Here is an 11,316-nt window from a genome sequence, read left to right on the forward strand (position 1 = left end):
ATACTGTGATACTACGTAGAGATTAAAGAAGTGGGGCTAGGGATGGAGTAGAGGTGTGCACGAGTAGCTCATCCCGAAACCTGGCTTTCCCACCCCCACCACAAAAATAGAGGTTGGACAAATGCCTAGATTTCCTCTGCTCTAACCACAGACACAGAGAATCTGAGGGGCAGAAAGAGCTTAAAGAAATCGGCTTGGCTCAGAGTTATTGTTCAACTTCCCCCACCCCAAACACACACACACACACACACACACACACACACACACACACACACACGCACACCACTTACCATCCCATAAAATGGTTGTCCAAACTCTGCTTGAACTTCCCCAGGGACAGGGCACTCACTGCCCCCGGCACTCCCTGACTGGTCTTTCTTCAGCTCATCATTGTTCCCTCCTTTCCCCTCTAAGACCAGATACTTGAACTGTCTCGATGCCTGCTTCCTTCCTGTTATTCCTGGTTTCTCCTGATTACATGCCTACACCCCAGCACAGGGCCATGAAGGCAACGAGTAGGCAGACTGGGGAGAGAGCTCATCGTAGCTCTTGCAGGGAGGTATGAATTCCCCTCATCCCTAGCAAGAACTTGTTGGACGCTTGGGTTCAGGATATTAGGCAGAGTCTACAGCCCGGCTATGGGAAAGGTGGGATGGGGGAGGGCATTCCAGAAAGGGGTCGGGCCTCGCCTGGGAGGGAGGGCTGTGATGCCCGTCACTTCCCTTTGGGGAGCTAGCTCTCTCTGTCCTCCTCTCTCACAGTATGCCTCCGCACACCCACCCAATCACCGACGTGGCCACTAAGCTCAATCCCTTTCTGGGAAAAACTTCTTTATGCCAATCAGAACCCTACTCAGTGAGTGAAGAGCCTCTGGTTAAAATAATACACACGAAAGTGGTTTACGAGGTGGGAATTACCACGAGTGTGACGGGAAGGTGAGGAGGCCATCAGGATGACCTGTTCCTCAGCGCAGCTGCGACTCACCCTCCTTAACCCTCGTGGCCATCAAGCCTGGGCTCGGGCTCGGCCGCACCATGCAGTTCTTTGTGCCATCCCCTTGTTTCTCTTCGTGGGGGCGCAGCACGCCCCCTCCCGTGACGCAGCCAGCTCCTCCAGTCACACATTGATTGTCTGTACCTTGCGTGTACTTAGTGCGGAGCTTGGTTTGTTGCGCCATGAGCTCATGGTACTAAGATCTGTAAACATGCTGTTGGTGCTCCAGCTTTGCTAACTAGAGGAGACAGTTGAAGACCTTGTCTCAGACTCCCGGTTACATCTCCTCCAGGCTGGCTGGTAGGAGCGCAGGAGGGAAAGCCCCGGGCCAAGCGGCGGGGGGTCAGGCACGCAGGAGGGAGAGAAGGGACCAGCCCTGTTCCTGTCGCTGCCCAGCCGGGCGGCGGAAAGTATAAGGCGCTGTGTGAGGCACCACCTGGGACAGACCTCGGTGAGCAGAGCGCACACAACCACCACAACCTCCACGGCCGGCCTCAAGCCCCAGCCCCAGCTCCATACCCCAAGAATCTTTGGAGGTGAGTGAAGTGGCTCTAGCTCCCCCATCCTCCCCTCTTCCACCCCCACCCCAGGGGCTTCTTTACCCACGGATCCTCCCTCACCTCCATATTCAGTCCCTTCCCCAGTCCCCAGCAGTCCCATGACTGCCTGTCGTTCTCGCGGGACCCACCTGCCGCCCTTTCCCAACCCCGCATCCTTCACGACACACGCAGGATTGCCAAGCGACGGTCACCTGCTCAGAAGGAAAAGCAGAGCTGTGTCTCGTGCCCTGCTGCCTGTCAAGTGTGCTACCTCCAGCTAATGCCTGGCTGCCCGTCACCCGAGACCGGCCTCCGCGCCATTCTTCTAGCCCCCTGGACGGCCCCCCACCCACCCAGGTTCTGCTCCTCTTCATTAGATCCCGGTCTAACCTCACATCGGCAGAGAAGTCTGCTGGGTCCACACTGGTTGATTCTGGGGGCCCCCGTCCCAATCACTCAGTAGTCATAGGATAACCTCTCACATGGTTCAGTCTTTACTATTTTGAAAATATTGTATCATTTGTTCCCAGAACAAGCTGGTGGGGACAGGCATCATTGGCCCCCTTACACACATGAGCCACCTAAGGCTCAGCATCAGTGACTTAGCCAACACCACAGCTAATAAGACACTGAACCCCCGCTCAGACTCAGACCCATGGGCTCCCCTCTCCAGCGCTCTCCCCACCGAGGACGACGCCCCAGGGCCCCCCTAGAGCTCTCATTACTAAGGGCCTGTTGGCGTGGACATAGCTGTTCCTGTTCTCTTTGCGCCTTCTTGTTCTGATCAGTTGTGCTTGGAGCCGAGTATTTATGACATCTCCGTTGACTGGAGGTCTCCGGCGATCAGGGACGCAATTGTCCTTTCTCTGATCGTCCCTCAGAATCCAGGACAGCGTTGTGCCAACCAGAGGAACTGGGCTTGGGGGCAAGGGCAGGCACCGCTAGCGAGAGCTTTCCACCTTCAGGGGCGCTGCAAACCCCAGGGGCAGCGGAGAGGACAGCAAGGCGGGCCTAGTGCTAACGTGCTGGGCGCTGACCCAGGGCCAGGCGTTATGTGGTTCTTTATTTACATTATTTAGGCCTCACAACATTTCCAAGGGAGGTATTGTTATTGGCAAACGAGGAAACTCATGTTCAGAGATGTGGAGCCAGGGTGCAACCCACATCTGTCTGAGTCCAAAAGGAGTGCCCATAAATAGCAGAAGTCAATATATATTTTAAAAATATGATAATCCCTTACTCCCTGAAGGCCTATCCTACCCTTGACTCTTCCTTTCCCAGAAAATAGAATTCAGGGAGAGGAAAGCGAGGGCGGGATGTACCTCAAATATGAACACGCGCACGCACACGCATACACGCACACACGCACGCATACGCGCATGCGCACGCACACACGCACACGCACACACACACACACACACACACACACCAGTTATGCCTATTACCACCACCCTGGACTTCCTAGCCAGGGTGAGGGTTATGAGGGATGGAAGTCAGTTTCCCCAGGACCCTAGCCCTCATCCCCTTCCCTGCTGCTAAATAAAAGTGAATAAATACTAAATAAATACAACTGCTCCTCCCCCACTGGCTTCCCCCTCCCTCCCGTGACCAGCAGGGCAGAGGGGGCAGTGTAGATGGGGACGGTCTCCCAACCCCTTCCTTCCACCACCCGTCCCTGCCGTCCAGGGCAGGAAACCAGGGCAGGGCCAGCCTGCACATCAGGGCGGGGAGGACGGCACGCCACATCCTCTCAGCCCCTCCCCACTGTGTCCGTGTGTCCACGTGTCCGCATGAGGCAGCCGCAGAAGCCCCTCTTTCTGCCAACTCAGTCCGAGGCCCCGGTGCCCAGAAAGGGCAGCGGGGATGATGAGGTTATTTCCTGCCTGCCCAGGGGCGCCGCCGGAGGATCTCCAGAATCTGTGCCTTGCGGTGCAGCCAGTCCTGGGGAGGGGGACGCGGTGTGGACGGGGCTGGCTGGGGCACGAAGAAGCTGTATCGCAGGCGAGCGTTCTGGGGGTTGCCGGCTACGAGGACCTGCAGCGTTAAGGGCTGGGCCAGTGGCCCGTGGCCTGACAGTGTCTCAGAGGCTGCAGTGGCCCCGCTGTAGCGGAGACTGACAGCCCCAGGCAGCACCACGTCCGTGGGCGAGGGCATCAGTGTGTATTCACCGTTGAGGGCGTGGGAGCCATCTGGAAGCTTCAGGGCCAGGTAGAGGCTCCGGACACCAGGGGCCCCCTGCTGCCGGACCAGGATATGCGTGGCCCCCGCGGGGATAGTGACCACGTTGTTGTATCCGTACCTGAGAGGAAGGAGAAGATGGGGAGCTCAGCATCCTCCTGAATGCCCTCAGCCTTTCTGAGCTGTGTTTGTATGACTGTACGTGTGAGTTTGTGTGTGCAGAGTTGCCTCCCCAAACCTATGTGAGGTGTCCAGCCTAGATCTGAGCTACATGCCAACGCACCCTCCTCCCTCTCCCCTCTCGACCCCTTACTGGGGTGCCCTTCTGAGCCCACCTCTTTGGTTGGTGCCGGTCCAATTCCCACTCTCCCTCCAGGAGCAAGTCCTCCCCTGCCCCGGAAGCCCTCCCTGATGCCCACCAGGGCCCTCACAGCAGCCCCAGGCTGAAACCTGTTGAACAGGTGGAACACTGTGCTGGAACTCGTTACTCATCTGTCTCCCCGACTAGACTGTAAGCTCTTTGAGAGGAGAGACAGTGTCAAGTTCACCTCTATACCCCCAGGGCCGGGGAGGAGGAAATCAATAGAGAATGAACCTGAATTTTCTGAAGGAGCCAGACTGTTTACTGCAGCTAGAGCCATCCCCACCGCACACCATGCACTTGTCAAACTTCTTTTTGGAGCCAATGACACGGTCACAGCCAGCATGAATGCAGCGGCCCTGAACACAGACCGAGGAGCTGTCCGGGGAACAGGGAGTCCCATCTACCACCTGCCAAGAGAAGGAGCGATGCAAGGGTTCTTCCTAAGTCAGGAGGGGTCGGTGAGCCAGACCAGACCCATATCCCACCAGGGAGGGGACGTCATAAAGGCTGGGTGGGAGGGGATGAAGATTAGGTGTGGAGTGAGCCCCAGCCGTGTGAAGGGGTAATAATCCTAACAACAATAGTAATTGGAAAAGCCACCGTTCTCAGAACACTCACTCTGAATCAGGCACTGTGCTAAGTGCTTTATGAACTAGAATATAAATCTCACAACCACTCTCTGAGGTTTCTAGAGATGGAAAACTGTGGTTCAGAAAGATGAAGAGACTCTCCCCAAGATTAGACAGCTGGCAAGCAGAGGAGCCAAGATGGAAACGGCAGGTCTGAGTCTCCACACCAGCCCCGAACCTTGATGGTAGCGACCCAGACGGACGCTAGAGGGCGGCCGACGTGTAAGAATGCTCCCCAGGGGAGGGCCAAAAATTCTGCGAGGGCTTGTTCTTCCTTCTGCCTTCGACACCCCACCCTAGCCCAGAGAGGGAGCGCAGGGACGCCACTGTCTCCAAGAGGCCTGTCCAGTGAGGCGCCGGCCTCCCGTGAGCCCAACGAGGCCACCCCTGTAAGTGATTAGAGGAGCCCATAGAAAGGGGTCAAAGACTTGTCCAAAAGGCCACGTCCGTTCTCACGCAATAGAGAGATGGGAACCGGGAGATGGGAAGAGAAAGATAAAGAACCCAAGGCAAATGGGAAGGGCTGGAGCTGCCTGACTGGCAACTAATCCAGACCCTGGGGCTTGTTTTCCAAATACCCGCGGCCAGAGAAGTATGAGTGGACCCTGGGCGGGCCTGGCACGGCTGCGGGAGGGCCAGCAAGGGTGCTACTTTGGAGGATCTTTGCCGTCAGAGAGCAGGGGGCTTCGGGAGAGAGAGGGAGCACAGACGGTGCTGGGGGGGGGGGGCATCTGGCCCTCACCCGTGGCTCCAGCACATAGTAGTAGCCCAGGGCCCGGGCCTGGCAGGTGAGCTTGCACTGGTCCCGGGGGGCCACACCCGCGTAGCGAGGGACCCAGTCCATGGGCCCTGGGAAGCTCTTGAAGAGGTCGGTGCGGTGGTTGTAAGCAGCACATTGCTCCTCACGGAAGGTCAATGCTGTAGGGGGAAAGGGCCAGTCAGAGTCCTCTTTCCTCCCAACATCCCATGTGAGCCCCTCCACCTAAGCCCCTCAGAGCTCTAGACAGCCAGATTGCCAGAGAAGGTTCCCAAAGGGTGAAGTTACTCCCCTCAACAGCAGGGACAGTTCCCCTCCCCGGCCCCTCCCCGGCGGCCCCACTCCAGGGACGAGACGGTTCCTGCTCTACCACCCCCTCCTAATGGCTTCTGTCCCTCCCACTCCTCACCTGAGCCACTTGGGCAGTCCTGGGTGTTGCAGGAACGGAAGCGGGTGCGGCGGCCCTCACAGTACTTGCCACCGTTCCGGGGGACCGGCCGCGTGCAGTCCCGGGAAGAGAACTGGACGCCGCCCCCGCAGCTCCGGGAGCAGTCGCCCCATGACCCCCAGGGGCCCCAGCCTCCAGCCTGTGGGATCTGCAGAAACACAGAACGGAAGGGTGGCATCTAGACACTCTCTGCTGGGCCCAGGGCCAGCCCCTCTCCTCCAGGCCCTCCGCTCCACCCCTGCCCCGGGATCTCACATTGAAGTCCTGAAGCTGGTCCACATGGAGGCAGCGGCCCCCCATGCAGGCCTGCGCCGGCCCGCAGGGGGTACCATCGGCCCAGGGTGAATGCTTGGTCTGGCACATGGCGTGGCCATTGAGGTGGCCAGAGCACCAGAGGGCGGCACAGGGCGGCGGCAGCTGTGGACAGTGGCGCGAGTCGGGCCCGAAGGTCAGCTGACACTGGCGATCGGCGTCATAGTCCTTGCCAGGGAAAGTCATGGGCAGAGGCAGGGGGGCCGCTGGCTGGTCTAACAGACAGTGCCCTGGGGAGGAGGTAGGGATACGAAGTCAGCCACGGGCCGAGGAAGAGTCTAGATTGCTAGCTGAGAGTCTGGACTCCCTGGGGCCTGATGGGATCCTGGAATCCAAATCCTGGGGCTGGAAAAAGCTTTAAGTAGCAGGTACAATTTATTGGGTGCTTATTATGTGATGAGCGTTGGCTAAATGCCTGTCCAGCCTTTCTCATTTAACCATGGCAAACACCTGCGAGGTGGTTACCATTTCATGCTTGCTTTACAGATCAGCCACACGGACGTGAAGAAACTCAGTCACACATCTATCTACACGTGTCTAAAGAACAGAATCAGGGTAAGAACCCGAAGCGCTAAGTCTTCCTACCTGTTCTAACCGGCTACAGACACCTCTTGAGCCTGCTTTGTCTCAGCATCCCTGCCCAGAAGTGGCCACCGTGCCAGGCTTGCACACCTCCGGTGACAGGCAGTCACTCCCTTCACAGCCAGCCCGTCCTCGTGTGAACAGTTCTGACCCTTAAAAGGTCAGATCTCATTCTACTACACCAAAACTTGCCTCCCTTGGCTGTGCTATTTATGCTAGAGGAAGTGGGAACCACACAAAGACAGAAGCATTTCTCACCCCATCCCACACTGCAGAGGAAACTCATCTGAGGCAGTCAGTTTGGCCCATGCAGAATGCAGCAGAAGAGAGAGTACAGTGCGGGGCGGGGGGGGCGGGGGCAGGAACGGAGCGCCGCACAGGGAGAGGGGGATGCCATCTGCTTACCATAGCCATTGTCCAGGAAGTCAGTGATGAAGCGAGCACTGCAGGGGGACCAGGGCTCCTCGGGGTCCACGTGAGCCATCACAGGAGCCATGACGTGGCGGGAGGTGCTCCCAGGCCCATTCAGACCAACACATGGCTTTGAGTTGTCATGGAGCATGTTGAAGACGTGACCTGTGAGAGCAGAGGCCTTGTTAGGGTCCCAGGGTCCCATCTCTGTGCCCTCAGGGGGCTTCAAGCCCATAATAATCTGGTTGCAGCTGTGGATGGTCAGATCCATTCCCTATCCCACACTGTCCCCAATTTCCTTCTGGTGCGCTAGGGCTCCTCAATATGGAGCCCCCACTGCTCTGTCTCCCCTTCCCCCCAAACACACTCAGGGCACCTCCCGACCCTCTTTTCCTTGTAGCGAACATTCCTAACCCTGATCCCACCCATTCCATCACTGACTCTTACGAATAACATCTCTTTCTTTTTTTTTTTTTAAGATTTTATTTATTTATTTGAGAGAGAGAATGAGAGATAGAGCGCACGAGACGGAAGAGGGTCAGAGGGAGAAGCAGACTCCTCCCCGCTGAGCAGGGAGCCCGATGTGGGACTCGATCCCGGGACTCCAGGATCATGACCTGAGCCGAAGGCAGTCGCTTAACCAACTGAGCCACCCAGGCGCCCCTAACATCTCTTTCGATAATGTGCCCTCCCCAAACACACACACACATGCACACACACAGAGTTCACAGTAAGTTTCCACACACCATCTCATTTAATGGAAAAATCTGAACATCTACGCCCACAGCAGAGAAAGATAATGGCCCTGGACCTAGGCCTGGGGAGGAAGAAGCACCACTTTGTGACCCCCTATCTGCCTTCTAGTGAGCCCACTGTCCCCTTGCCCCAACCCGATAGCTCTCACGCATCCGGTTGTCCCACAGCCCCACGCCCACCTTACCCAGTTCATGAGCAGCAGTGAAAGCCGACTGGAGCCCATCATCCTCCACAATAGCACAGCTCCGAGCCGGGTCACACACAGTGCCCACATCAGCCATGCCCAGAGTGTCACAAGTAGAGACCCCACACAGGTCCTGTGAAGAGGGATCACAGAAGATGCATGAGGAGCCAAGACTCCAGAGTCCACTGGGATGAGATCTAGCCTCGTGGGGACCTGGGCCTTGAGGAGCCAGTGCCGCCAGGGCCCAGATGGCGTTGGCAGCGTGGCTGGGGCTGGATGCCCCGTGGAACACCTCCAGGGGCACCATTTCCAGCACAGCGTACCCGTGGGGCTTCTTGGAGCTCCGTGGCGCGGGGCCCACGGGGCTGATCGGGGCCTCACCTGCCGGGTGAACAGAATGGCCGTGTCAAAGTGGTCTGGGTCCGAGTCCTCAGGGGTGTTGAGTCCTCGCTGCCAGGTGCAGAAGCTGCGCAGGGTCTGGGCGGCACTGGGCCCCACTTGGGGCCCTTCCTCGCCCGGCCCGAGAATCACGAGCCGAGTCACCACCAAGCTGACGGGGTTGCGGATGCTCGGGTGCTTGAAGGCCTTGGCTGCGGCGGCCATAACGGTCAGCAGGTAGCGCTTCAGCCCTGCCCCGTGAAATGCTGCCATCTTGTCATCTGCCACGACCAGAGTCTCCACAAATCGACTCAGCGAGGCAAAGCGCTGGATTGGAAAAAGGAGGGGAGCATCCTGAGAGAGCCTCCCAGACCCATGGCTCCTTTTCCCCTCCCTTACTTCCTGGGTCTGGAACTCAGCAGAGCCAGCTGGGCCGCACATACACCGCGGGATTCCTGACCGGTCTTGGTTGGGCCCTCCCCCAACCCCAAGTTCCAGGGCTTTTGTGGTAACTAGAGGAAATCAGCTGTTGGTGCTGAGAAGGGGAAGGGAAGGGGATGCCCCGTCCCAGGGCTGCTGAGCCCCAGGGGTGAAAAGCAGCTGGGATTGCCTCTGGGAGGGGCTTTGGGGTCCCCCAGGCCAGAGTGCGCTGGGGCCTGCAGGACTGGAGCTGGAGGGCCGGGCTGCAACGTGTCGGCCCTGTGTGGTTGGAGGAACAATTCAGTCAGCGGCTAGGGCCAGGGCCAGATCTCAGCGTGGCGGGTGTGGAGGGAGAGCGGCTGGTCTGGATTAAAGCGAGAGAGGGAGGGAGGGAAGAAGGGGGAGGCTGGGAGTGGGAAGGGGGAAAGGATGGAGCGTCAGGCAGCCTTACAGTCCGTCCACAGTGTGGGAAGGGGACTGACCAGAGGAGGTATGGGATGCCTTTCCTCCCCGTCCACTTTTGCCCTACTTTGCAATTTGCCAGAACTATTTTGAAGGCAGCACCAGAAGCCAGAGGTCAATCCCTTGGGCTTTAAACCTCACTCCTTTAGCCGGCAGTGGGGGTGAAAATCAAATTTGGGGCACAGAAAAGAGTCAAGGCCCAGGGGGCTGTTGGGAAAGCTTTCCGGCAGGAGATGGTGCCAGGAGAGCGCCGTGGCCAAGCAGGGCTGGGGTGGGCAGAGGGGTGCTCATCCCCAACACAGAGTCTCTGACCCATGTCTGAGAACCCTCCTCGGGGTCAGCAGCCTGGCCAGGGGAAGGGCTGGGGCAGGGAGAAACCAGAGCCTTCCCAAGAAAGGAGGCTAGCGGAAAGAGGAGAGGAAGACAGAAGGCAGGGAAGAAGCAGAATGGCCAGCAGGGGAAGTGGGTGGAGAGAGGGTGAATGGGGGTCAGTGGGACAGACATGGCGGGAGGACGCTGCAGGACACAGACTCCGGGGCTGCCTACCTTGGCTCTTCGAGGGCTGGGGCTGGGATTCCCGGGAGGAGCCTTGACGTTGCACATGGGGCCCTGGCCGCTGGCAGGACTCTTCCGGCGGAGGATGTGAGCCCCAGGCCCCCCGGCAGAGTTAAGGGTGCCTCCCTCCAGGGGCTGGATGTGGAGTTCGGTCCCCCGATACTGCAGCACCCCTAACAGGGCTCCCCCGTCCCAGTGCAGAGATGCTACCGACTCTGGATCTCCGTTGACGGTGCCGGTGAGGTAGGTGCCTGGCTCGGCCCCTCCCAGCAGCTCAGGGGCTTGGCCCAGGTACTGCACCGTCAGCCCCTCGACCCGCACGCCGGGGTCCTGCTCCAGCTCTAGCAGCAGCGTCTCCCCAAAGGCTGGCAAGTGGTACAGAAGCCTGGCAGGGGCGCCCAAACCAGGCAGGACGCTGCCATTGAGCTTCTCTGGAAACACGATCTCCTCCTCCCGGGGGAGGGGGCTGGCCGGCCGGGCTGAGGGCAGGAGGGAGACCAGCGGCAGCAGCAGCAGCGGCAGCAGCTGCCCCACCAGCCGGGAGATGGGCACGGCGGGGAGCAGCAGGCGGGGTTGGACTCCCCCCGGCCAGCACCCCGCCAAGCCCCTCCTGGGATGCCGGTCCGTCCGGGACATGGCACGGGCGCTGCAGCTGGGAGTGAGTGAGGCCGTCTGGGCACCGAGTTCTCCCTGCCCTGGCTTTGGAAAGCTCCTCTCTGCAGCCTGGGGGCTCGGACTTGTGCCAGGGTCAGAGGCAGAGTTTTCAGAGGGGCTGGGGACCTTCAGAGGAGATGGAGAAAACTTGGCCCTTAGGCTTGGGAGAGGCGCCTAGTGGCCTGGCCCCTCCAAACTCTCCTCTCACACCCCCTCCTCTCCCAGGTCTTTGTCTTTCCCTGCCCGTGTCTTCTGCAGCTTCTCGGGCCTCTCCTTCTGGGCTCCCTCAGACTGTCTGGCTTTGCCTCTGTGCCTGCCCTGTCTCTGGCTCCTTCCGCTGTGCCTTTGTCTCTGTCTCTCTCCTCCTCTCTCGCCCGTGTCTATGTGTCTGTGGGTCTCCCTGTGGGTTCTTCCCAGCCTCTCTCCGCGCCAGCTCTTTTAAGCATCCCGAGCTCCTGCGATTGGCTGAGCTATAAGCCATTCAGACAGGAGCTCTGTTGGTAGGACTCAGATGGGTGTCTCATTGCTTCCCAAAAATCCTAGTTTTTGTTTTCCTTTAAAAAAAAAAAAATGGGACTTGCCCAGGGGAGGGGAATCTCTAGCAGCCGGATGGATCACAGGCACTGGGCCAGCTGATGACATAGCCTTTCCCCAAACCCCACAGTCGGCTCTCAGCTGTCTCTTTCCCTTTTTG

At 58.8% G+C, this 11,316-nt stretch overlaps 1 protein-coding gene across 1 annotated transcript; it reads right to left on the reverse strand.

Moving 5' to 3' along the window:
* Positions 1 to 2,010: 2,010 nt before the first annotated feature.
* On the reverse strand, positions 2,011 to 11,143 carry ADAMTS4 (ADAM metallopeptidase with thrombospondin type 1 motif 4). The gene is made up of 9 exons (XM_027610896.2): positions 9,960 to 11,143; positions 8,535 to 8,858; positions 8,154 to 8,286; positions 7,208 to 7,378; positions 6,164 to 6,450; positions 5,870 to 6,056; positions 5,446 to 5,621; positions 4,306 to 4,481; positions 2,011 to 3,831 (listed from the first exon to the last, which is right to left on the reverse strand). Exons 1-9 carry the CDS (start codon positions 10,602 to 10,604, stop codon positions 3,405 to 3,407), a joined length of 2,526 nt encoding a protein of 841 aa, XP_027466697.1. The 5' UTR covers positions 10,605 to 11,143; the 3' UTR covers positions 2,011 to 3,404.
* Between the last annotated feature and the right edge of the window lie 173 nt (positions 11,144 to 11,316).

Source organism: Zalophus californianus, chromosome 10 (assembly GCF_009762305.2).
Source record: "Zalophus californianus isolate mZalCal1 chromosome 10, mZalCal1.pri.v2, whole genome shotgun sequence".
Lineage (NCBI taxonomy): Eukaryota > Metazoa > Chordata > Mammalia > Carnivora > Otariidae > Zalophus > Zalophus californianus.